Raw genomic sequence first — 27,875 nt, forward strand, 5'->3', positions numbered from 1 at the left:
TACATTTAGTGATATTTTTATTTTCTTTATTTTATTCTCAATGGTATATTTTATTTTCTTTGGCGACGATATACTCATTAAAACTTTCACATTTTCTTATAACGTACAAGCATCGCAGAATAGCTTCGTGGCTCGAGTACATATAAAAAAATAAGACTTTCAGACGCTAAAAGATTGTAACTAACACGTCGAACATTAATTATCATCTTATGGTTTAACCATATAAATATTTTAAATTAGTTGCTATCGTTAATATCAATATTTGTGATTTTTGCACTTACATTCACTGTTATGAATAAAATGCCTGGTGAATCAAATATATCATACGATCAGGTAAACTGTGAGATTAAAATTTTTCATCAAGCATTATCAACTCGAGTTTGTTCTTTCATTTTTATAATTTTAGTTTCATCTATTATAAAATTTTTTTCTTATTTAAAAACAGTAAATGTGTATGCACAAATGGCATACCGGTGCGTCGAACAAGCGAGTTATTCTTGAAAGACAGTTTGTGTTATTTTTTTTTTCTTTCTTCGTACGTTGACAGGAAATACATTTACAATTTATATAATTTCATTTTTATACGCGGTCCAGTCTTTTTGATTGTAAAATATTTTATAATCGTTGCGATGAAAAACTGGTCGATTTTTATATTTGTGATCATGACGGGTTATGCGTACTGACATTCACGGAGACAAGCTAAATCACTGAATTGGAGATTACATTGGAGATTAATCTTATTCTATAGGGCTATGTAGAATCTAATGTAGAATTATTATTCATCATTAACAATTCGAGGATGATAACACTATGCTGTTCGGAATTTTCTGTTAATCTTCCCAATAATAATGTCAATTCAATGGGAAACTTAATGAATGTTCAGGTTTTTGATGAATATTTATATGGTAGTGCTAGTGTGCGCATTTATTGGGAAGAGTAAGAATTCCTCTGAACATTTTTACCTGACAATTCTGTGCTCCACCAAAATTGGTGCTTCATTTACTGGTAATGTTCACAAGAAAACCAAAAATTTCAAGTTTAGGTTTGAATTCTATAAATTCCATAGTGACAAATTCTGCGGAAATTTTTAACAATATGTTAAACGTGACGGCAACCACGAGAAAATTATTTCAATTTAATATTTATTCTTCAATACTTTGTCGTATGATTTTTTCAAAATCATCGTAGAATAATCTAGCACTACCTCAGAAGAAATTAATTTTCATGCAGCCGATATAAGGTTGAGTATTTTCAAGTACATATTTGAGGAAATATTAAATGAAAATGTATAATCAAGGCTTTCTGAAATTTGAAGCCTTCATGGACTTTCAGATTTTTCCTAAAGTTGTTAAAATGTTGAATGATGAATATTCCAGAGAATAAATCTTTCTTGCCGTATAATAGTATTTATATATAATCTCTAAAGAATATTAACTATTCATGAAAAGAATGGAAACGTCTGTCAGAAATTCCAATAAAAACCTGAATATCCACAGTTTTTAATTGAATTTTAACAATTCAATATATTGGAAAAATCAGATTGAATTCGAAGGTGTGCGTTGAACATTTGGAAAATTACAACGAAACAGTCACAACTCTATTCTATTAAATTAACAGCAGTAATTCTACAACGATATACCATTAACTTGGAAGAAATCAAGTTTTGTCACTAAATATCTAACAAGGGCTCCTTAGCATGTGTGAGCCTCTATGAACTTGCTGATTTCCCTTACAGTCTCAGGAAGACTGAATGGAAAACCTGAATGTTCACAAAGTTCAATTGAAGTCTAAGGGTTCAATGCATCGGAAAATTCATACGGAATTCTAAACAATGTCTTGAACATTTTACAAACCTCAACGAACCGGTTACAATTCTACTCCATCAAATTATCGAGACTAAATTCATAACGATCTATACTAGTTTGGAAGAAATCATGATTCATATAAGATAGTATAACAAACATTTCCATATAATTCTGGAGGAAAAAACACTATTCCGGATGCTTTCCATACCAATTAATCATGTATTTCACGTGCAATAATGGGAAAATGGCATGACAATTGTCAATTACGTATTTTGTCATCGGATGAATCCAGAGGAGCATTGTAACTCTCACATTGAAAATTTTTCCACCACTATAGATAATTTGTGTATATTGCAATGTATATAATACATGAATAATTTTAACTATATCAATACGCATGTATCACTGCACGAAATGACCAAAAAATCGAATGGCTAGTCTAGAATCACGCACGAGCATATTTCTTGATCATTTCGTACCCACTTTGCATCATAATAAATTACTTTAATTATTTTGTATAGATGTTATATATTGTATAATAAGTTTAAGTGGACCCCAACGGTAGTCGAACGTGCGTCCTCATGTACCAAAGAATTTTATTCATGAAATTTAATTCATTTATTTGCAAATCATTTCTCGTGATTTTTTACGGTGAGAAAAAGTCATGAGATGTTGGACAATTTTTATTACATTTCTATGAAAATCATTTGTATCGTTTTTGAAGAAATTTTTTCAAACAAAATGAGTCTTGAACTGTTGATCAATTCTTCGATACATTGGCTCGAAAAATTTTATTATTCTTTATAATATCATTATATCGTAAAATATCATTTCAGTGTAAATAGATCGTTCAAATGAATACGTTAATTCGAAAGACACATATAGTTTCGCATAACAATGCGTTGGTGAGAATCGTTAAAATACTTTTTCGTTCTGCTGATTTGTTAAATATTTAGGTATAGGTGGACTCACGTATGAAAAATTGCTAATTGTCTGGAAATTTTGTTCGTTTTTCGATACACATTTATGACAAACAATAATTCTTGGACAGAAATTATCTCATTTTTTGTTCATTTTATTCTGGTTTTTAATGCAAAAATCTACCAGAAAAAACAACAAAAACAAAAAAATCATGTTGAACTGTTGTAGAAAGCCTTACAGCATCAGAGGTCGGCTTACCAAATAAAAATCGATGGGCTTTTTCCATAAAAGATCTATCAAAAATCTCACAAATTCCATTAGAATGCATTGGCGAATGCTTTGAATTTTATATGAAATTTTATCATACGCGCAGCTTTATGTTATCAGCAATTTTCAGCGAAAATGTATCGATAGTTAAATTCCTTTCTCCCCATTGTTTATCGCATAATCACAATTCCATTTTGTCGTTTTTCTTCGATGCAAGCGTGCGCTCACCATTCAACTCAATTTTCATCATTGAAAAATAAATTCTCGAATGTTTTTTTTTTGGACAATGCGAAAAAAAAGTTCATTAGAAACCATATTCAACCCAGAAGTGAGGTATAATATCATCGGAATATACATTTTTGCAGCTCAATGGAGAGTATAATCGTGCATTTTTTTTTGTATACAATATTTTAGTAGATGTATAGAAAGTTGTAAAAGATAAAAGATTCGCACTCGAAACATCTTTTCGTCGTAGAACGTTCTCTCGTTTACCGGTAATTCATCAATCTCACAAACATATTCCCAATGTCTGCGTCGGCTTTAAGTCTATTTTGTTAAATGTTTAATTACCCGTAATCGCGCACGTAAAAGTGGTTATTCCCGAGTTTATTCGTCAATTCAATTAGGCTACCTCGGGGTTTGAGCCCTGGGAGCTTCGTTTCTTCTTGTGGTTGCCGTGCGGACGATAATGATGATGATGAATCATTTGTTCAGTTTCAGGTGGATTCTCGTGACCCACCAGGAGATCTAGGGTTCCTCTTGCTGGTGGCTCTGGTGGATTTGATGCTGGTAATGGCGTTGCTACTGGTGAGTCTGCTGGTAGAGGCATGCAATGGAGGACATAGCATCTCACTCCAGCTAGAATTATGCCTAGTGGGCATAAAGTTGGAATTAGTTTTCATTGTCTGTTGACCGTAGATTTTTTATTTTTCATTACTTTTGCCTTGATACACCACGGTCTCTTCCTGTTAATACACTTGCACAGTGTTAGAACAATTTAATTAAATTTTCCACAAAAAGATCTGCGATCCGATTAAAGGGGAACAAATCAATAACAGAATAGAATTTCAAGTTTATCTAACAATTTAACAGAAGTCTCATTTGTTGCGGCAAGAAAATAAAAATCCCGCAAGTTAACACAAGCTTTAAAGCGCAAACAAATTCCTCTCCCCATTAAATTGAATTAGCCGGGGATCTCATCAAAATTTCCAGGGATCTGGGACTCAAGGAAAGGGTTTTCTGAAATTCTATGATTATTCAAAAACTTTTACGAACTACATAAACTGAAATTTATAGTTCTCGTGAATTTTCGCATGTAAAATCGTGGAATTATGAATGAAGGAGTTCTGCCCTCAAAATACCTGAATAAATCATGACAGGAAGAATTATGATACATTGGAGATGAGCGCTAATGGCTTTAAATAATGAACAATATACTTTTCCCGTACCAAAGAGCAGCAGAGTTGCTCCAGCAATGAGTAATGCAAGTCTGTGGTCTGTGGTAGTTGCTCCTGGAGCTAGTTGAACCAATCCAACGACCAAGATCACTGCCCCCATGAGCAGGCACACCACCACAGCATGTAATCCGGATATCTGACAGTAAAAAAAAATGGGGAAAAAGTCTGATTGAATTATTCTGCATTATCTCCTCTGGGTAATTGGAGTTTTATCAAAATGATTTCAGGGAGGGATAATTTAGTTATGATTTCATATCACCTTGCCGCAGAGATACAACTCGGGGAGGGGATCTAGGTGGCTGTTGTGCCCGTGGGGACTGGGTGTTGGTGGTGAACCCGATGGTGGTGGCATCCATTGTCCACCCAGGTAAAGCTGGCTTGGACGTTTAAGCCGCTTTTCCTGTCTTCTACGCTCATGGCGCACAGCAACTGCTGGCATCGCCCCAATCATCCTGTAATTTATTACAATTACTTCTCAGTCATCTATGGGGAGAAAAAGTTTGTTTTTAGAAATAAGTTCCAGGTTTTAAGAAACTTATGGGGTTAATATCCGTTGCAGTCGCTGGTTGGAAAAAAAAAACAGCAACTGTCTGGGTGCTTTAGTTGTAATTTCAGAAAACCATTTTTCTTGCGTGAAATTACATTTGATTTAGTGGGAAAAGTAAGGAAGTTGCCAATTTGAGTGATCCTTCAACAAATTCAAAATTGTCAGAGAAATTTTTTCGAATTACTTCATGTCGTATGATTTTCCGAATTTTGTGGAATAATTAACCTGTAGTTCACCATCTCTATTAATTTTGTGGTCACATTAACAAGTTTTAACATCGACATTCCCGACAATTGAACTGAAGGAAAGAATTACGTATTGAAAACAAACTTTTTCAACTATCAAAGAACAGATTGTTTGATGAGGAAAATATTATTTTTAGGATTATTAAGAATTTATTTGACCAGGTCGTGATAAATCTATGATGCTAATTGGCGAAGGGTCAGTTGACGCTATTAAAAGTGTATTTCTTGCAAAAGGGTAAAGCTTCTTAGTTCCCCGCATGGCCTGGTTTGTGCAATGATTAATCAATACCACTTCGTGCAACAATTAATTGACGAATTAGTGTACCTATTTCAAGTGCGAAATGCCCTTAGACTAATGACCGTGAGTCAATGCTGGAATGGCAACAATTTGCGATTGAATTTTTTTTTTCGAACTCGTAAGAAAAATCGATTAGAGTAATTCGAGAAGATGCAACTGTTTACATTCTCTCATGACAGTATTATAAAATTTCGAGCTAGTAAAATAAAAAACGGATTTTTCTAATAAGAGTAAATACTCAAATGAATAATTGTCATCTCCAACCGTTTATACTAAATAAAACACAATCATTTCTACCCCCTTGTTCATCTCGAGACCTATAAAGACGAGCCAATTCCATATTTCTTCAATTCCGAGTAAAATACTTCTAATTCTTCGATGACATCATCGTCATCAAAAATGAATGATGCCATTCCAGACCTGAAAACGTGAATTCAACGAGACATTTGAAGATTCCATTTAAATTTAATTTCGCATTTTTATTTTCCCCCGTATGGGTAATAAGAACGTGCTTATCCTGATGATAGGGGAATGTCAGAGAAACTTTTTCTCCCTTCATTATTCATTAATATATTACTAAACTCTCCCCCATATTATTCGGTTAGGGAGCAATCTACCTTTTCGCTGGGTTCGTGAACCAAGAGACGCAGTGAACTTTGCTGACCTCGAATGACCCCAGTCGATCGATACGTCACTATAACCCACCTAGTATCCCTCCCTTGCCCCATCTCTGTCGTGCGTCTCTAGGCTACAGCCCCACATTTCAACTGAATCCCCAAGGCAACGTTGCATTTGGATTTTCAAGCGAAGAAAATCTCTGTGCACAACATTATAAGGATATGAGGGGTATGTAGCGCGTGGTATATGACGACGAGAGTGAAGAAACACGGGATTTCCGGGTTAGAATGAGATTTAATGTTAGCAGCGTAATTGGAATGCTTCATCAGGAATGCGAGGACTTGAGCATTCAATATTCAATCACTTCTGGTGTTGCGGCAGATATCGCTCGGAGAAAATTGGAAACACTCGATGTACTCGAGTGATGACTGAATTTATTTATAAAATGTGAAATATGTAGAGGGTAAACAGTGAACATCTCGGGGGTGGAAAACGTTTTCTTCGTCGAATCAATACTGTTTTTCTATTTCAAAAATTAATTTTCCTGGGGAATTGCGTGGTCTGGTGACCTATTTGGAGAGTCATAAAAAGGAATGTAAGGGTATCCATACAGTTTGACTATTTCTTTCTTCAGTTAAATGCTTTTCTGGTTTTGGAAGAGCATATCAAAGTTTTCATTGCAACTCCAGCTGGATATGTGATAATGAGAAAGAAAATAAAACATGATGCAGAAAAATAAATAAATAGGAATAGTTACAAATAGTCTGAAAGGTAACTTTGATTAACTTTGGTACTTTAATTACCCTGTATACATGCGTGTGTCTGTGGTGTCGTGATCAACTTTTTGAAAATTAACGAATTAAAATACTAAAACCATTTCAAAGTTGAATATTCATGGTTTTTCCGCTTTTGTAGAACAATTTAATTGACAAACGATTCAATTATATGAGTTGCATTTAATATTTTTTGTAGGTTTAATTTGATCCTGTCAGGGGTGGTATGCGGTTGGATCTGTTTGAGATAAGAGTGGAAATGAAAATTTCACTGAGAATTTGAAGAATTTATAGTTTTTAAGGGATTGAGATGGGAATTCCTTAAACTATTTGAATGTATAATATGTTCATGAATATTCAGTGCTTAAGTACAATGAATTTTCCATGAAATGAAAAGTCAAGAATGTATTTATTGCCGGGTATTCCCCCGAGCATTTTTGCTTTTCTTTTTTTTTTTTTCAATTTTAATATGAATCTACAATTTTATGAATAATTTTAGTGAAAATATTTATCAGGATTGCAAGAGTAGAAAAATTTTCTTGTAAATCATGGACAATAATTGAAAATCGAAGAGCAGTTAATAAAGTTTTATTTTCGAAAAAGTGCGTCAAATATACATATAGAGAAATTCAATAAGAAAGCTTACGATACAGTTAAGAATTAATAAATATAATTGATGATTAATAATTAAGTATCATACTTATAGCATTCCAGGGGGTACAAAATTGTCGAAACAATTTCGTCACACCCACGTTAATATATTAAAATTTATCATCATATTTTACGTATTCGCCCCTAGATATTTCATGATCTTTTTAGGTCATGCTGTATCTTTTGGCGCCATCATTGACAACGCCTAACTTAAAACCTAGATATCACGCAAGATTTTTTTTAGGGTAATGTGCTCGGAAAGATGCAAGCGAGGAGTCACATTTTTTCAATCATTCAATCATATGTTGATTTCGCTTGAGAATTAAGTTGAAAGTTGATCGTGAGTGATTCAAATACATCGTAATTTATACTAATTTTGGGTGGAAAAGTCATACGTTTAATTACTAAGAAAAAAAATTCCTGCGTATGGAGAAAATCAGGAGAAAAATTACCGTACTCAGGGTGTAAAGTATAGTCAGATTGTGTGTCCAAGGGAATTGGATGGTAAAGTGTTAGGAACGGTACACCATTTTAAAAAAAAATGGGGGGAAAAATTCTCGTTCGGTACGGTAACATCGAAGGGACAATGAACGTTTACGAGTGATATGAGGAACATTATGATAGTGACTGGAAAAATTTCCCGCTACTCGATTAGTATTCTAGGGGGTGATCGCGCATTCGTGAGATCTCGGTACTCTTCGTCCTCCTTCCACACCCACGAAGGTCGGCTCAGTGTGACCAGATAAACCGAGAAAAAAAACTGGAGAAAATAAAAAATATTTTTCTGGAAGAATATACGAAGATTGACGAGTCTTCCACGTAATTTCAATCAGTTCATTCGCGACAAAATCAGACTCAAATAAAAGCACATTTTAAAATGTGAAAATTTACGGAAAAATTAACAGCGTTAGACATTTTTCGTCGCAGAATAAAGTCCCATAACAGGCAACTGGATTACAGGCTAAATTATTAAAAGTATGAATATTTAATGGAATGAAGTGGAATGTACATAATTTAAGGGGAAAAGTTCTCTCATGTTAGGAATTGAATAAGGGTAAATCCTATAAAATAGAATAGAAGTGAACAGAGTAGAAGGCACTTTCACATAATATATTGGATAAACGGTAATCCATCACAATCCATGAAGAGACAAATCACATGAAATTGTGAGCTCAACTTGGTTCTGAAGTAAAACCGGAAAACAAATTTTCACCGAGAAAACTAGTGCTTCAAGGAATCACTAATACCACTGCCAATCAAATATTCTTCTCACAAGAATTGAAAAATTGTTTTTCGTAACAGTATTGGATACCCTACACAATTATGAAAATTCATTTGTAATTTTCCGATGCAAGCGAAGGAAAATTTACCATTTTTATCACTTCCCCTGGTTTAGAGACAAAAATACGTAGAATTAAATTTTGCACCACAATTACTTTATTTGTTCTGTAAATTTCATGTGATTTCTTGAAGGACTTTAAATAATTTTCGGAAGAATACCTTCATTTGAATCACAGTATTCTAACGTTTGAGCACAGCAATTAAACAACTTCATAGATTTTCGAGAATAAAGTTCAACCGATTTTCAAGTTGATGATTGTTTCATATTGGTCTCATTATTTGTTGTACATGAATTACATCATTTTGAGATATGGTGGATAAATATTGCAGGTGCCAGTAATAATGTAACAGTGATTAATCAATTTCATGATGAATCGAGGTCATTTTTGATCTTCGGCTGGCGTATGCTGATCAAATATCGAAACTATATAAAACAGAACATAGCGGTGCCAGAATTTTATAGCAGAAATTTGCATAATCCTCGTATTATTACGGATCAGCGAGTAGCTCTCGATAAATAATTTGTTTTCATTTATTCTCACACGAAGTAATACTCCCATTTATACTCTCTCTCTCTCCCCAGGTCAGTCCATCATATTACACTCGAAAGAATATTTTTTAAATAGTGAAGTAGTATATTGCAATTTAATTGCGACGAATTTTTCACGAGGGCGACGTTGAATGCTTGAGGCTGTCAATCATGAGAACTAAAAAATTTCCGAGGCACGTCTCAAACCTTATTCTTTTATCAGGAATTTTTCCTTTATAAATAAATAAAAATAAACCGGATTAGTGGGAATTAACGAATGGATTTTGATTGTAGGGTGGAGTCTATTGTATCCACCAAACGTTTATTCTCTAATAATCAACGAATCTATATTTGATAAGCTTTGTCTGACATCGATTTCATCATTCATTAATAATTAACAAATATTTATTTAGCCATATTCACCTCTACCATTCGCCAACAGCAAGAAATCCCGTTTCCAATCAATAAACCAAACGGCGCGTTGTTTTATTTACAAGTCAACTTGACGTTGACTAGTACAGGAAAATGCACTTTTTGGCACGAGATGAACTAGCAGTAATACCATAGTATTATATTCCAATATTAAACCGTGAAAAATTTTTTTAGCCAATAAGATGCTACAGAAGGAGCTGAGAAGTTCTCCACAGCTATCAATAAAACAGTATTGTTGTTATTGCGTCCAAAAATCGCGATATAACCGAGAGAGCATAGATTAAACCCGCGGTTTATCGGTCCTAATTCCGAAATAGTCCAGTACTTCAAGTACGAGTGCGAAGTTAAAGCCTCTTCGCAAAATGGAGAACTGCCACCCACACGAGTTGAAAATTTCACGTCGCACACCTATCGAACAATATTTTTGTCAATGATGTTACGTTGAACGAGTATCGAAATGTGGCCTTCTTAATTTCCAAATAATGAAGAGGCACTTTTCGGTACGAGTTGAAGGTAGCAGCAGTAGCAAAAACTACTGTTCCGATCCCAGAGAGTAATTCATATTATATCATGAACGACCGTTTGATACGTATTTCCAGTTGAACCATAATTATGCATAAATTACGAGTATATTTGGCAATTATCTACAATTATTCCCTTAAACATCTAAATATTAGATAGCAAACCGCTGTGACAATAAATCGCCGTGATATCTCTATCAATGGTCTATTTTCAATGTATTCCTCCATTATGTTATTATTTCTGCGTTGTATGTTCAATTGATTCAGCGTCTTGGTCCATCGATTATGTTCGTTATGTATTTCTCAGTGACGATCGAATCCCAATGAGAAAAATGAAAATACATCTATTCCGTAGAGGTGCAGGCCAGAAGACGATATGTCAATGTTCAAGGAATGTGCATATATTTAATATTAATCTCAAAGCATCATACAAATCCGAATAAAGTTGAACATAAGCCCCCTTTAAATCTTCTTAATGTTACGAATGAAGAAGTGTAATTTATTTTTCTTCTGTAAATTTAATAGATTGAACTCCCTCAGCGGTAATCATAACTCCATCTTATCTAGAAACATTCAAACGGAGAGACAAGAGCCATTTTTCAGACTCTCGTCGCACTTACTACGGTCTGATTTCCCTCCAATACTCGATAAAGTAGAAGAGTACAAGATACAATGATCATAATTATCAAACCTAACGACGATATCCTGAGCCTCAATTAAATCGCGAGATGAACGTCATATCCAGAATAGGATTGATGAAATTTTTATGAATAAACTAACTAATCATCGAAAGAAAAAAAAATCCCTCAATTGGCCGCGGGATTAACGTATACCGGCTGATGACCGATGTAGTGATGATTAGTATGATGATGGCCATTAATTTTGTGACGCGGATTATTATGTAAAAGTTCCCTGGTTTCACTAGGTGATCCAGGACTTAAGCTATTGGTGGTTGATGTTTCAATCCTATCACTGGTTATTTCCTCTTCAGTGATTTGTTCGAGGAAGAGTACCGATTGATTTTGATTATCTCCATTGGTGACGGGTGGTGGTGAGTAAGCTGGTGGTGGGCTTCTTGGTGGTGAGCTTGCTTTTTCGCTTTCAATGTCGAGTGAACCAGATGCTGTCATCTTCTTCATTTGTTTGGCTCGTCTGGCGTGTCTAGTTGTTAAACCACCGGTTTCAACGTCTCGCTCCAAACGATGACCTGATCTTGAACGTGTCAATTGCCTCTGAACGTACTCCTCCAGGTCGTCCTCCTCCTTCTTCGCAATCACACGATTCAAGATGATGAGGAATATTCCAACAGCAACAGCGAAGAGACCGGTTACCACCAGCTCATTCCACCATCCACCAGTACCTTTGAAGCTCCAGTTGGATAGGTCTCCTGGTAGGAGGCCACTGCCTAGGAGAAAACCACCAAGGACTAAGAAGACAACACCAATGTGGAGCATTCCAATGGATGTGACGACTTTGGAGTCCAGCATCCCTTGGCCAGCTGCTCGATGGGTACTAGCTGCATGATGATGGCGTGGATGGTGATCCAAGGAGCCCTGGGATGCTCTTGGTGATGTCAGGCCACTCTCCCCTGATTGGGCGCTGTAACGACGCTCGCGGGCACGACGCTGCTCATCACGACGCTTTCTCTGGCGCTTGATCGCCAATGCCGAGTGCAATCCAACCGCATGCATCCTGCAACACCCCAAATACAGACTGCTCAGTATGGATACATGATTCTTCATTATTTTTTTTTTACTCTTGATTGAATGCACAGGGTTTATGGTGATGTAGAATTACATCTATCCATGCTACCTCTGATTCTTTTTTTTCTCTTTTTTTCGAAGATTACTGATCGATTTCGGTTTAGTTGCAGGATGCATCGGGTCGGCACCTGGAAATTCGTGAATTATCGGAAATTACGTATCTCAGTTATATTTCAGTTTGTGTTGCGTGACTCTGGTGCAATCGTGAGCACTTTGGAATCCAGAGGGCTAACCATGGAAAAGTGTTTATATTTTTTTTTGCTGCGGGCGGAAAACATGAAATGGCGATTATTCGGGTGGGCACTGGAATTTTTGCCAGGAGGATTTATACGGTGCGAGTAGTTGACGTTTCGTTTGCGTTGTGCGAGAACGTACGTTAAGTGGATAAATAATTTGATCTACTCTTAATTTTTTTTGTGTCATTAGGAGTTAGATTAACGCAGTTTATTTCAGTCGGAGGGCTTAACTACAGCTGAATTTCAGCTGTAATCATGGAGTTCTCCTTTTGCATTATGTGGGTCGAGCGGTTACTCAAGGAACACGTGGAATTCACTGAAATGCATTGAATTTCTTTGAAAAGTTCTCTGAGGTAGAGATTTCCCGTTTTTCCATTTCCATGTTTAATCAATGATTTCGCAATTAGAAAAATGGAGGTCAAGAGCTCTTGAGGATTAAAGGGGACTTTGAATAAATCCCTCTCTTTATACTTAATCGTTGGAAAAGCCATTCCATTATCCTCGCCGCAGACGAGTACGAATGACTTCATGAGTTGAGGGGGAATTTTTCGCGATTTCAAGATAAAGTGTCGATAGTGGAAATAAATCCAGAGAATTGAGATGAATTACTCGAACAATTGAGTGGTTCTGATGGGTGACATTTATCGCGTCGCATTTTACGCAGAGAGATTTCTTAGGGATAATCCTGGTATTGTCGGTACATTACGTCATTCAGTTAATCCGAATATTATCTGACTCGTGTAATTATGAATTTTTTGTTACATAACCCTTTAAACCGCGATTCTAGCCGCACTCCGCTGGTCGGATCGTAATTTACGGGTCAGTGACGACAAATTACATTTATCAAATGGCTTATAATCGATTGCCTCGCTTTCGATTCCGACCATAAAACCACATTCGTGAGAATACTTTTTATTACTCAGTTTATGAAGCGTTGTGAGGTAATAACGTTTTCCGAAAATTCTGATCCATTTACTGCCGAAAAAAAAATTCCCTTTCATGTGATTACCGAACTCGCCTGCGATTCGTTTTGTAACATGATGTGCTAGAAAAGTTCATAATGGTCTAGTGTTGGACTGTGCTATTGACCTTATCATCAAAATTATTATTTCACCAGATGCAAAAACCGTGATTTAACTGGCCGAAGTGGGACTAGAACAGCGAATTATCGGATTTAGCTTCGTAAAATTGTTTGGAAATTCAAACAAACAAAATGTAACGAAAAATTATTGCATTTTATTCGCTGCACAGTCCGTCGATGAAATATTCTCGGAAAGATTGGAGGATTAACTTGTCGGTACCACGTAAAAAATTAATTTTATGTGTTTGTGTGAGAAGGGGGTGAAAATTTTGTAGCACGTGAGAATGAAAACAGGGAATGGGATCGATGAAAAATGCCAGGACGAAGGTTTCAAATGATGGAGGGCAGTTGTAATGGGCGGAATCACGGGAGTGAAATCGTAATTTACTTCGATTATTCTTCTTAATTCGACGAAAATACAGAGTGTAGTCTTTTTAATGGCGTAGACCCTCCTGGAGTAATCAGAGCAGCATAATTCCTCTTATTAAAACCGTAAATTGCTGGGTTTTTCAGAAATGTTTCAGTGGCCATTATCAAATGTGAAAGGCGGTAGCACTTGGGCGGCCATAATGTTGAAGCTCTTGAGGTTTTTCTGTCGCGTCTGTGATGGTGAAAAGTACCCTCAAGACGCGTATGTGCCAAGGGAGCCTCGAGAAGCTTTTTTATTTTTTAAAGGTTCCTTCAACGCTCGAAGTGGAGGGTGAGCTAAATGGAGGTTTTAATCTTCAATATCTGGTGGATAAACAATACTGATGCGGGGAAACTTGACCACCTCTTGAGACATGGAGCGATGGAGTAAAAATCTTGGTATTGACCGTCGACGATGTCCAACGATCGTCAGGAAATTCCAGACAGCGAAAAAACTTTTAATTTCCAATTTTCCGAAATTTATTTGCACGTGTTATTTGGTATGCGATTGACATTCAGAGACAGTTAGAGTTTAAAAATTCAGTGATTTTGCTGGCAACTTTCGGTGATTCTAATTTAGAGTAACATCACCGACTGTCAAGGACTCGAGGTCAAAGTTCAAGGAATTTGTTAGTAAAAAATACAGAAGTTAATACATTTTAGTGCAACCATTTCATGAAAGTTATTAGCATCAGGAAGATTTTACCCCACTCGGTCCCAATTTTTATTGAATATTGATCCCTGTGCAGTGTTAAAGGATCAAAACAGTGAAAAATGCTCGACAGCTCAGGTCCTAATCCTGGGCCACCCCAGAGACTGTCCATTTTACTTATGTCTTTCCCCATCATGGAGCTGCATCACACTCTATTTCCGGTGAGAAATGTCTCACGGATATAGGTCGAACCGATCTGCCTTTCTCAGCGTCACTATCACAACACCCCTACATTGTTGTGTCACAAATGCGGGTGATAAGGTCATTATCTGATTGCAATGATACATTGCCGAATGGAAATCGCATTCGTGTGAATAATGGTTTGCTTTACCTTTGTTGAATTCTCCGGGGTGTTATATCGATTATCTGATTTCCATGAGATTCTGAAATCTAAATTCTCACACCCATCGGCTAATTGCCAGCTATGCCTATCAAGATTTTGAATAAAAGCACCAACAAGTGCCAAAGTGCATTATACGCTGCAGTGTTGCACAGTTGACAAAGAGAGAGAGAGAGAGAAGGTGCATGCTGAAGATAAGGTAGAGCACGTCTAATACTCAGAGGCATTGTTGGTGGGTGTATTTGAACACATGCTATTGTCTCGCTCCGTGTATTCATCATGTACAAAACTGAAACTTTTGTGCGAGGAAAAATAATGGGAGGTTAATCATTCAACCAAAAATTTGTGGAATTTTCAACAATGGGAATTCAAAATGATTCACCTGCGCTCATTTCCTTTGATAAATTACGAGTGGATATGCCCGGGGGTGCGGGGTGATCTCGGGGGGATAGACCAGCAAATTCGCAATTCTTGTCGATGGAGGGGATGTTTTTTTAGCCTGACAGGTGCTGAGATATTTACAGGGTCTATTTCGTATTACGAGCTGTCGAAATGAGGGCCTTTGGGGGTCGCGGTCACACTAATTTAACCCCCTATATTGTCCTTTTTTCACAATGATTAAATTACTCGTGTCCAGAGGGAGAGGGAAACGATTGATAGATGGAATTAGAGTTGTTCGTTGATTTTGTCGTAAATGATTGGATTCGGAGCTGGAGAAATTCCCGGCAGACGATTTGTTTTAATTATATTTTTCTTTGTATAGTTGATATTTGACGTCATTGGCGAATTCACTGAAAACAGTAGGGATAATTTTATTTGAATTTTCCAATTAAAATCCGCAACACAAAGGACAAGTTATTTGGTGACGCCCTTTCTGATATTTTTTTTCTGCCACACAAAAGAAAACTTTTTTCTCTGAGAAAATTTACTTTTCTGTACGTGTACATAATTTATCAGAAAATTGGGCTCTTCGATCACTGTAAAAAAATTCCCATTACTTCTGAATTTGGGGGGAGGGATAAGTGGACAGTCTACAGTTGAAACGGTTCACCACGAAAAAAAAACTTATCGAAAATTCTCTTTTAAATTCCCTCATTACTACGATTATTTTTCCCATCCAAATCTTGGCCAATAGGATTGCACCATTCGACGTTATTTTGTATAGTCAACACGGTATTTCAGCGGATATTCTTGAAAATTACACTGGAAATTTTGCATGTTGATATATATAAAAAAAAACAAATGTTGAAGTAACCCTCAATTGTATCTGACAGATTAAATGGCAATTCGTTGAAAATTATGTCTCATGGTGCAATTCTATCGGCCAAGATTTGGATGCAAAAAATAATCCCCCGAATACCACTCGAACTTCGAAATTATCTGATATTTCCCTCAAGGTTCCCTACAAATAAATAAGCTTGTCAAGTTTTCCAGAAAAATCACTCGCGCTTCGCGCTCGTGATTTTTAGACTGGAAAACTTGACACGTTCATTTGTTTGCAACGAACCTATCGGGAAATATCCGATAATTTCGGAGCTCTTGTGGTATTATATGCGATAATCCACCAATTAGGGCTCAATTGTCAAAATCTCTGGATCCATTCAGGTTACTCAAACATTTACCCCACCAAGTAGCTATACATTCGCCCGAATACCCCTGAATATCGTACATCGTCAGTGTTCATACACAAAGTGTTGGACTACCCGATTAGATCGATGCTCAACAGCCACTATACACGAACCCATGCTCAGTGTACAACGGAGAAAAGCCGGGGCAACGTGTCATATCTCCAAACCGATCAATAGAGTTCCCTCCTGATGGAACGCAAACGCAAGCTACGTGCACGCTCAGGCATCGTACAAATGTTGCATCATGCCATAGTGAAGGTGGCACGTGTCCCCTCAAAAGGGTTCGGTGGTGGATAGAAAGAAGCGAAGGGAGAAGTAAAACTGAAAAGACAAACGATATTGTTGCCTACGAGACGGAAGTAATGGTACTAGACTTTCCACATATCGATTTCTGGGTGAGATGCTTAGGGAGTAGACGCAAAACGTTAACGGAAAAATATGTTAGGACCAATAGTCTCGGAGGTATTAGCAAATTACCGAACAAAATATAATGAGAATTGATTTTTTTGTAAACTTCACCAAGGCTGCCAGTGAAAATTAGAATTCTGGGTATAGTGGAGTTAACTATGACTCATTTTCATCTTTGGATCATGATGGACTAGGTAAGGAAGGATTTCGTGTTTTGACTGGGTAATTTTAGTACTGCGAGGTTTATTCCGGAAATATTTGGGTAAACTCGGTTTGAATGAAATAAATTGGCTTCTTCAAATATGCACGTAATAACATTCTCATTCAAACTTAAAGGGGATTTTCATACACTTCTTCCTTCACTTCAGGAATCTAGTTGAATACAAGGAATATATGATGATTTACCTTTCATGAATACTGTTGTAAGGGGCAATTTCGTAGTAAATATTTATTCCCACCCGGACAATTTATACAAATTGTTGAATTTTCATTCTTTCAACTGGAGAAGAAGACTTGAATTTTTAAAGAAATTCGAGATTTCTTGAACTTGTTCCCCTGCAATGGGATTTGTGGTAGTTTTTAGAAATTGTGACCGAGTGTTTTGAATAATACATTTGGTGGATCGAAATTTTTATGCCGAAATTATTGCATTTTTCAATGCCTTCTAATTAGGAATAAATTCTTCAGGAATATTTTTGAAACTACAACTTATCTCCACTGCCCAGACTTTTATTTATTTTTTTCTCCAAATGTTGCGTTCACTAACTGCCCGAGTCAGTTGATTCAGCTAGCAAAGCGCCACCCCATGTTGTTTTTTCATTTGAGCCAAAGAAATTGAAAAATAATAATCCATATTGGGTTCAGATGAGTGTCCCAACTACTAATGAATAGAAAACTAGCGAGTTAATGCAACAGGTTGATGAGATTTCGTGCCGAACTAGGATATTTTGGTATTAAACACCGAGATTCGAGGTCATTCAAATTATCAAAAATTATTAATCCATAATTGATAAGACTGAACACAATAAAGTACCGCAACACCTCAAATCCTACCATTCAATTGGTCGCCAACGAGACAAAGAAATAAAAATTTGCACTTTCCTCAAATCGACTGATTGTCCAATTGCTAAAAAAATGAACTCATAACATACCACAGTTTATTCGATCCGCAAAAAGCATTTGAATGATTTTAATCGAAGAGTTACTTAAAATAACTGAGCTATTGATTTCACGTAATTGAACTACTTTCATCGCAATTAATGATGATTTCATTAAGTTCTAAGGGAAATATCTTCGATGGCGAGGAAAAAATTCCAATAAAATGTTTTATTCGATTCGCATGCGTCATCACCCGCGTCAGGGTAATTTTTGCTACATTTATCTGTTCGTGCGAAACATTCCTGATCGTAAACTAGTGATGGGTTCGTGGTAGACGGCTATAGCCTGTCTAATGGGCAACTTTAATAAGAGTTATAATGGAGGAAATAGAGTGGCTTGAACTTCTTGGTATGCAGACGACCCCGTTCGATGCTGTGGGGGTTGAACAATACCGGCGCCAGAGGCTCCTCTAACCCGGTCACATCGAGTTATTAAACTAGCTCTTCATGTGAGTGGTATCGTAAACATCAAAAATGAGGGACAATGCGCATTAGTTTTCGCTGGGGTGATTACCAATGTTCGTTGAGGTTTACAAAGAAAATGAAGAATGAAGGCTTTTTCGAGAATCAACAGTAATACTAGGTCATCCTGGGTTCGTTAATTAGTCGCGTGAATAGTTCAACAAAAATAATCCACAAGTGTGATTTTTAGCGGATAAGACTGGACTCGAAAATTGTCTCCAAAATGTTCACTCTGCATAAGTGAGTTTATAAAAGTCAATATTGAATAAATCGACTAGAATCAAGTGGAAACAGCCCGTGTTGGGCAGCCAACGCAAAAGTAACAAAAGTAAGGAAACAGGAAGTGTTCGGGAATTTCTGTTTTTTAAATCATAAACGACAATAAGTTGAATTCACACACACAATACTGAGATATCTTCACTCATTCTCATGATGATTTTTTAAACTACTTTTAATTTATTTCGTGGAGGTCATTTTTGTTACTGAATTTTTTTTATCTTAGACCCGAACGGGTCATCCATGCCAACCAGAATTATCTCATTACCCAGAACAGACAGGAACCTGTTATCTTAACCTTAGATGTGGAAATAGAAAATTGAAAGGGAATATTTGCTATCCGAAGTTTACTTTGACCTTTAAATATCGTGGACTAATTTTCAGTGAAAATTTTGCGCTGTTTTTTGCTTCCAAATAGTTGAATATATTTTCACCAGAATAAATTTTTGCTCTCAGTGCATTCACTACATTTGAGCCTCTCGATCCTCCCGTCACATCCACAAACATCACCTCAATGTGACCAGATAATTTATTCTGTCGGATCATTTTTCCTCTCTAACATAGTGATATAGTGAATGCTGGTCTATACTTATTTTTAATTATTGAATGGAATTTATAGCGTAATAGAAAACCGTCGGGGATGAAGGTTTGATTATTGGGGTTTAGAAAATCTTATTACATACGAAGAACATGTTTTTTTCTCATGTCCCACAATTGAATGCATTTCACTCGACGCCATCGTAATTTTTGTCAAACTTTTTCCGTAAAATTTCGGGAATATTTCGTTTCTCCCCGAACGATGAAGAATAATTTCCTTCCCATATTCTTCATTTTCTTGGTTAAATTATGTCGGGAATTCGAATTATCCTCTCAATAAAATAAGGTAATGCCCTAAAATCAAAATTCCTCGGGTCTTCAACACTCAATTGATTACCTTCAACGCCACAAAAGTCCCACATTTGTGTCGCATCCACTGTTGCTAGTATCGATTGAGTTTTCCGACGCACATAGTATACAGCGTATGTTATTAAAACCAATCTTGGAGCATTGTAGCTGGTGTTGGGTGAAACAGTGGGGTGGCTTATAGCACCACTTAACTCACTAATGCAGAGAGCGTCTATACGATGTGATACATTATGATAAGAGAGAATAATGGGAAATGGAATAATTGGATTGATGTTTGCTGAGAGTTGTAGCAGTTCAGTTCGTGAGTACACACATCTCTGAATTACCACTTAGTCATTATCGTATTCACTCGCTTGTCTATCTGTATCTGCATCTTATCGATAAATCTGCATCTGTCGATGAGTAATAAGTCGGAATCTCCAGTTAAAAATATCCAATTTAAAAATTTCCATGAAAAATCAGCCCAAAATAACGAATTCTAAACTGAAGAAAGCCCATTGAATTATTCTAACGTCATCTCGTCACGAAAATATAAATTTGAATCAACTGCACACATTTGACGACGTTATTATTATTGAGGAAATATTATAGTTTAGAATGTTGTTATATAACGAACAATTGGAATTCCTGATGAGGTTCTGGGTTATCTAGAAAGTATTACCGATAATATGACATTATAATTATTTACTATAATTGTTACTAACTGTTATTTTGTATTGGATTATGGATAAGGATTGTCTCAGTAGTATAAAACGATTTAAGTATTAACTTTAATTCTTTATTATCGCACGCAGAAGGTATTTCTTTCTGGTATGATGTCTCCAGATCAACTGACTCTCAGTGACCAAAGATTTGACATTCTGGACCCATTTGACAAAAGGCCCTTGTTTATTCATTTCTTTTTGTTTCTTTTCTGGTTCCATTTATTAAAACCATTCTAAACATTTCGGTGCTGTTTGGAGAAAAACTATAAAAATTATAACATACTGAGATGGACTGAAAACAGCTGTAGACAGACGATTCATTTTTGTCCACACATATCAAGCAGTCTCAATAGTTTATGTTTGTATTTGCTGCCCTAGAATATTTTAGTTTTTGGGAATTGAAACCTCTAATCATGACTCCAAGAGGGATGAAACTGATTTCGAGTCAAGTATTTCCAATTCCTCCGCTTCAGATTTTGTTATGAATGGGTGTACATTTAAATTCAATTATTCAATTCAGGGAAACGAATTTTATTTCTTCGTTTCATTTCAACGAACGAATGAACAAAGATATAAAAACATGGAGGGAAGATAAATCAGTTAAAGCCCTCGCAATGAATACAAAATCGGAAATTGGGGTGAAATGTTGAGGGAGAATGGGGTGAATCGCATGCCCCGGTGATCAACTGATACTATTTAGGTGAGTGTGGGTTCATTTTTATTCCACGGTGAAAAAGGTTCAGATAAAAATTACCTAACGCCCTGGAATAATTCCATCACAGCTCCGTGAAATACTCTGCAACGCATTTTCCTTTGTAATTACGGAAATGATAGGAACATTTTCCGTAATTGTTAGCAATCAATCGTATGGAACAGATCACGCAAAATCTGGTTTATTTTTATTTATATCGCATTACGTGAAATATAATGAATTCTATGTTTTCATTTATATGCAGATAAGACGATGAATTTTTCATAATTGAAATGAAAAAGGAATGACGATGAATGAAAGAATTGAAAAAAAAATGTTGACAATAAAAACAGTCCATTTTACCCCACTTCCAGAGCGCCATCTCCGTCTTTATTACGACATTACTCCTGATTTAATCCTGACATTTTCTTCTACATCTTCAATTTCCTTCGCCTCTGGAATTATGTTTTTAGATTAGGTCACACGAGATATTCTCCCAGTGTATGTGAGTTACGATGTTGTGGCGCCGGAGTGTCAGGCGCATAGTAAAAAAAAAAGCTACTCCGCATTGCCCTCTTGTCGTCCTTGCTCTCGATTATTCGATTCCTATTCGGCATAATCGAAAAGAAGAGGGGGGGGGCGGAGGGACAGTACATCCGAGGATGATTCCGAGTCTTTGCTATCTAAAACGTTTCAGGGAAATCGTGTAATTCAGTGTCTGGAAATTGCAAGGCGTGGTTCAGACCAGTCATTACGGAGAAGATTTGAGGGACTACAAATGTCATGTTATGAATCCTTAAATTTATTCAAACGATGGCCATCGGCAGTTGTTTATTTACTGAGTCGGGCATTTTATTTTTAAGATGAAAATGAACATGTGTTGGATATTGGGGACATGGGATCGATAGAACACGTTGAGTGGGTGATATGGTGTAGTAAGTATAAGATGTGGTGGAGGTGAACCATTGGGGATAAAGGATGAATAGCTTTTTGGGAGAGGGATAGTTGGACAAAAGCTGTCTTGGGATTCTGAGAACATTTCCTCTTTCTGGGGGAAAATGTCTCGGGGGACGTTTCATGCTGCGTCATAAATTCAACAGATTTCTCTACGCTCCATGACAGAGCAACATTCTCGCTTGTATTCACTGGAGGAGCTCTTTTTTTGTTGTTTTTGTTAGTTTCACGTGTGTGCGACTATCTTGTTATATTTTTGACTCGGAGCCCCTCTGGCTAATCGAGAATATTTTTGCAATTTTTTTTATTAAAAATTGATTACACTGTTGATGTAAATGGTGATTGCATAGGTTCTGTATAATAATAATATTCAAAGGAGACAACCTTGAACAAGGTTTAGATGAAAAAATCACGAAATTTCTGAAATCACTTGAATTTTCAATCAGTATACGAATATGTCAGTGAAAATTTCTAGGAATTCATGATTATTTTGAACTTTAGACATATATTAACCAGAATTCTGCGGATTTCTACGAATTTCCATGGAATAACAAATCGTCAATCAAACTGTCAATTTTCAAAATGAAAAATCCTTGAAACTTCAGTAGACTATACGATGAAATAACAACTGTGGGTTTTTGAAAAAATACATCCTCCAACAATAACGCATTCGTTGAAAATTGATGTATGTTGTTATTGACAATCACTCAATTCGTGAGATATTTAATACATTTTCCTTCACCGGTGCCATACGAAAATTAATATAATTGGAAATTGTGATAGGTATTTATTCTTTCGAACTTCCAATCACACTGAATTACACTCAATATCATGACTACCATTCAAAATTCAATTGGAAATCCAAACTTGGAAATATGTCAACTCAATTGTCGTGGATATCCATCATAAATCATCCATTTAAATCGAATTCAAGAACACAACGTTAAAAATTCAGATGTCAATCTACTTTCCGACAATTTCCAACACTGGAAGAAGGCCGGGAGGTGCAGAGGAAACTTTTGATTAAATTTCGTGCCTTTTTCTCATGGCACAATTTATAACTCTCGGGCATATCAATCAGATGCGTTGTAAAGACATCGAAGAATCTTCTGTAGTTTCGAACCAACAATTAAATTATAAAGAATAGCGTGGATAATTAATGGCCTCCATACGCTGAAATTGCCCGCGATTTTCATCCCAATATGGCTCTGCCCTTTTTGTCCCAACACAAATTCCATCTGAATATCCGAAAAGACCGGTTTACATCGATGTTATTATTAAAAACCGTCAAAAGGTTGGCCCGACAAAGACGATGGTACAGATAAAACCACAAGAATCTCGCAATAAACGGGAAAGGCATAGTGCACTTAACGATATCTCGAGAGGCGTGAAATTCTCCAATGATCGATCGATATACAACCTCATCCCTTCCGTGTCTCAGGTTACATGACCATGTACTATATACACAAGCGTATACCACGCTTATTTTCACCTCGCTTCTCTCAATCGACTCTGCCCTTATATCTCACCATCATCCATGGAGTAACGCGACGGACTTTTATTCTCATGCTCCAGTCTCTCTTTGCAGAATTTTTTTTTTTTTTCGGTCAAGTCGACGGGGTTTCCTGCAGATATGAACTAGCCACCGGTGTGGAATTTTCAAGCTCCAGAATGTTCCCCCAAGAATTTAATAAAACGAAAAAAACATCAGGAAATGGGAAAAAAACAAATCGAGATATTTTTTTTTTGTTCCTGTATTGCACAAGTGGATGAAATAAAAGAAGCATTACGTAATGTTTCTCCGAGCCAATGGAATTTTCACTATCAACAAAATAAAAATCAGGTCAACGTTGTAAAATATCAATGACAGTGCAGTTAATATTGAAAATCTCATCAAGGAAACAAAGCGATGATGCATGGAATTTTTGGCCTTTGCAAATGCCTGAGACTGTTACTTGGCTTATGCCCACCAAATTCATTTTTAGCACAACGTCCAATAAACGAAGCATTCCCTCGTCCTTCCACCCTCCCCCGTCCCTGCCCCCTCCCCACCCAATCACGTATCCACTGATATAAATTATCGAAGAGTTTCACCCTCAAAAGTTGAGGCCACAAAGGACGTTGTCCCTCCGTATCTTCACAATCTCCAACCAACGCCCCCTAGACATTTTCATCCTGATTGATGAAATACATTAACAATTATTGACAGTGTAATACCCGTACGCAGATAATAAACCCACGCAATTGATTCCCACAGGTTCTGCCAACTCATTCCCGTAATTTTGATAAATGGCATAAAATACAAGTCAAAGCCATTCAATCCCACATTCACAGCATTCACCGCTGTTTTCAAGTTATTTTCAAGTATTGGCTCACCGCCAAAAACATCTCATACTTCCTCGCACACTCTTTTCGTCCAACTCTCACGATACAGGGCAACTACATCCACGAGCCGAAACATCATACAAATGGAAAAAGCTAAAGTCAAAAGTAGCTGAGACAGTTTGTGCTGATGAATTGCTTCACAATTGGAATTAAATTCGCCATATGGCGGGCAGATGCATTAGCCGCTGATACCATGAACTATCCTGTTCAAGAGTCCCTAGTGCGTCACATATTTATAAAGAGAAAAACTTCCAGGTAGCAGGTGTACAAGGGTGTGGAAAGGGGGGGAAGATATTTCAAAGCTTCTACATCAATGTTTCAGGGCTGCTTTCGCGCCTTGTTCGGGGAGAGAAAAATTATTGAAAAATTACGTGCCTGTTCGATAATCCGCCAGCCAAAGCAATATTCAGTTAAAATTGTAAAACAATTACAGATTTTTTCACTGAACGTCCTGGACTTTATCCTGAAAGTTCAGTAAAAAAAGGCGAAATTTCTACCAAATATTGTTTTGGCCGGCAGATTACAGGTCAGACACGTAATTTTTCAAGAATTTTTCTCTCTGTTTTTCAAGCCACTTTTTTACCGTACAAATTTTCAAGCAGACGATGCGAAAAGTTGGATAAAAATTACGTGGACAATTGATGTAAATTTTGTAGCATCAAAGGTAACTGGAGGGCGGGGGTAATTAAATGAAGAAATAAATCGTTTCTGTGGAGGATGTTTTACGATTCGAAGGGCAAATTATGTATCTAACCTTGGGATGTAAAATAAAGAATCCTACCCACGTACTTATCAACCTCGCCTTGGGTCTACTGATAATTCTGCACGTGCAGCGATCCTTGATTTTACCTGACTAGATTAGAAAAATATTTAAATAGTGAATTCTATACGCAAATGAGACAACTTCCAGTAAAGCGTATGACAACCTCTCACATGCTTTTCTTTTCAATTGGGTTATTGCATTATTATGCTTATATTGAAATCATGAACTACATAAATTGGACCAGAATCTCTACTTTTTGCCCATCAGTCTGTGAAGCGCTGTTTCATGGACGCTTCGCGCTCCCAGACTAGATGAGCAAGAACAGTGTTAGAGAGATGGCCGTGAGGACCTTTTCTACTTCAAGTGGATAAAGAACTCTTCTTCACATTAGTCAGACAACTCCGTCCCTGTCTAGTATCCAAATATTGTTCGCAAAGTTCGCATAATACTACGTCTGCGACGATTAGGCTTTTGTCTATACAAGTAGTAAAAATCGAGTTCACTCCACAAGTGCTTGAACTATTTATTACTTTTTTCCGCCAACGGCTGCGAGTTTCACAATCGTCCATTTTTATGAGCCTTTTATTTGCGTTGGAAATGCGGTAGGAAGTCATAAAAAATGAAGATACAATGTAATCATGAGCAGTTTCGATTTTTTTATAACTCTCCACATGGAAGAAGTAAAGCTCGAGTTAAGTCCGAAATTTTGTTAAATGATTAACATCACTTGCGCGCCCATAGACCGAAATTTCAACTCCATCTGTTAAGTATATAACTCCTGCGTAGAAACTCACTTTACGCCCACTAACGTAAAAATTAAATTAATAGTTATCTGCCACGAAAATAATTTTCCGCTGACAGTAGATGTGAAATCCTAAAAATTTAACAATCGATTTTCAGAGTCATTCCAATAATTCTTCCCCCTCGGGTCAGGATATTAATAAGAAGAGTCACGATAAACATTTGTCATTTTCCCCTTGAAGCGAATATCGAACATTAACGTATTTGCCCTCCACCTTTTGTCATTGAGACAAAATGTCTTCTCACATGTTCTCAAATAAACCCTGAATAATTGAACGGTTTGAACTACAGATTGCTATCACCTGTTAACTGTTGATATCCCCTGACAAACATAAACAAACCCATATCAAGAGCACGTGATGCAATAGATTTAAAAAAAATAGTGGAGATACACACGCGAATGAGGTTCGGATAAACAAACATTGAATATGTCAAGGAGGAAGAAAGGGAAGGCCGTAGTGGCCGTAGCTCCGCCAGTCATCGACCGTTCCAGTGTTTACGTTTGAGAAGCAAGAAGCCTGCGCTCGGCAGACCACTCAATACCTGCTGGAACAATTGTCCAGTGGATTTTACCACCTCAACTATTCATAATTATTCACTCCCACTCAATTAGTATCAAATCTACCCAGTGATTGACATGCGCTCAAAATTATTATTTAATTACCTGGATTAAATCTCCTCGGACGTAAGAAATTCGTGAAATTCCTTATCAGGAAGTTGTGAACGCTAACAATTTGATCACTGGGATTCAAGTCATTGGTTCAATTGAGTCTCGCCTTTCTGAAGAGCTTTCAACTCCTTTGTCTGATGTTCTTGCGGTCTCTGGCCAACACTCCTAAATGTTTTTTTGTTATCTCGCCACGATTATTACATTCTCGTGCCGTTTATTTTATTCACTCACAGCTCGACGATTTGAGCTTTTTGTTGGGCTTTTTGATACGGTAATTTTTTTCCAATCGTCGTCCACTGCGGATTTTGGGGTTTACGCGACGCACGATCGTCCTCGGTGGCCCGTAGACGAGTACGCTTGGCGTTCCGGACGAGCCGTGGCCAGGACGCGCCTCTTAACGCGCCCTCCGCGCAAGCTCGGCTACATGAACCGGTGGCCTTTCACATTTCTATCCGCAAGCACAACAACGCCAAGCCACTGCGGCGTTCGACAACCCTGCCAGGTTTGTTTTGATATTTCTCTGTCGTGGTGGTGGTGGTGGGTTCTTTTTTTTTCGGGGTGAATTATTCAACCTTTGTTTCAGGAGAGAATTTTTAATGGAATGGGTTGGGCGTGGATTTTATGGGCTTCGTTGGGGTTTTATTTTGGAACGTTGGGGGACTGCCAAAATACGGGAATGAAGTAAATGAATGGAGAACGCATGCTTATCGTGAGGGTAATTATATTAATTTAGCGTTTATTGCCAGAGGGATAGGAGGTCTTATTCGAAAGTCTCAGACGGTGTGTCTGCCCTATTTCGGGGGTTTCCACTGATAAGGTGGGAAGGTTTCTGGTTTATTGGGGGATGAAGTTATCAACGTGGGGAGGATGCTCCTATCTTGAGTTGGTAATAGACATTGCGAATATACCAGGGCATGAGAAGAGTTGCGATAGGAAGCCAGTAGATGGGGGTGAATGGTCGGAGTGGAGAATATTCATAAACAATAGACCCCGATGTACTTAGCCGACAGGGGGTTGCAATGGAAGACTAACTAGGATAGGTAAATTGTACTTCGTTAATACATCATTGTACAGGTATTAATTTTGTTTGTAGCTCCGCAGATAACTAATTGTCATCATTGTAAT

At 37.0% G+C, this 27,875-nt stretch overlaps 2 protein-coding genes and 1 long non-coding RNA gene across 7 annotated transcripts in view; 1 reads left to right on the forward strand and 2 right to left on the reverse strand.

Annotated features, from left to right (window-relative positions):
* LOC135164077 (uncharacterized) overlaps nucleotides 1-20,627 on the reverse strand; it is a 71,915-nt gene extending 51,288 nt beyond the window's left edge. The window contains exon 1 of the long non-coding RNA XR_010299223.1: nucleotides 20,573-20,627. This is a non-coding gene — a long non-coding RNA (uncharacterized LOC135164077). The remainder of the gene's footprint in view (nucleotides 1-20,572) is intronic.
* LOC135164050 (uncharacterized protein) lies at nucleotides 1-27,203 on the reverse strand. 2 transcript variants are annotated; one of them, XM_064124058.1, is made up of 4 exons: nucleotides 26,745-27,203; nucleotides 4,710-4,902; nucleotides 4,442-4,586; nucleotides 1-3,863 (listed from the first exon to the last, which is right to left on the reverse strand). In XM_064124058.1, the coding sequence occupies exons 2-4, from the start codon at nucleotides 4,899-4,901 to the stop codon at nucleotides 3,616-3,618; spliced, it is 585 nt and encodes a 194-aa protein (XP_063980128.1). In that variant the 5' UTR covers nucleotide 4,902; nucleotides 26,745-27,203; the 3' UTR covers nucleotides 1-3,615. The 2 variants fall into 2 exon arrangements, with proteins under 2 accessions (XP_063980128.1, XP_063980117.1); XM_064124047.1 differs by lacking the exons at nucleotides 1-3,863; nucleotides 4,442-4,586; nucleotides 4,710-4,902 and adding an exon at nucleotides 7,498-12,097 and having other exon boundaries at nucleotides 26,745-27,201.
* LOC135163999 (protein tweety) overlaps nucleotides 1-27,875 on the forward strand; it is a 151,727-nt gene that overhangs the window by 45,771 nt on the left and 78,081 nt on the right. For all 4 annotated transcript variants that reach the window (XM_064123969.1, XM_064123961.1, XM_064123952.1 and 1 more), the window contains exon 7: nucleotides 3,708-3,800. The gene's annotated coding sequence lies outside the window, so the exon portion shown is untranslated. The remainder of the gene's footprint in view (nucleotides 1-3,707; nucleotides 3,801-27,875) is intronic.

This window comes from Diachasmimorpha longicaudata, chromosome 1 (genome assembly GCF_034640455.1).
Source record: "Diachasmimorpha longicaudata isolate KC_UGA_2023 chromosome 1, iyDiaLong2, whole genome shotgun sequence".
NCBI classification, from domain to species: Eukaryota; Metazoa; Arthropoda; class Insecta; order Hymenoptera; family Braconidae; genus Diachasmimorpha; species Diachasmimorpha longicaudata.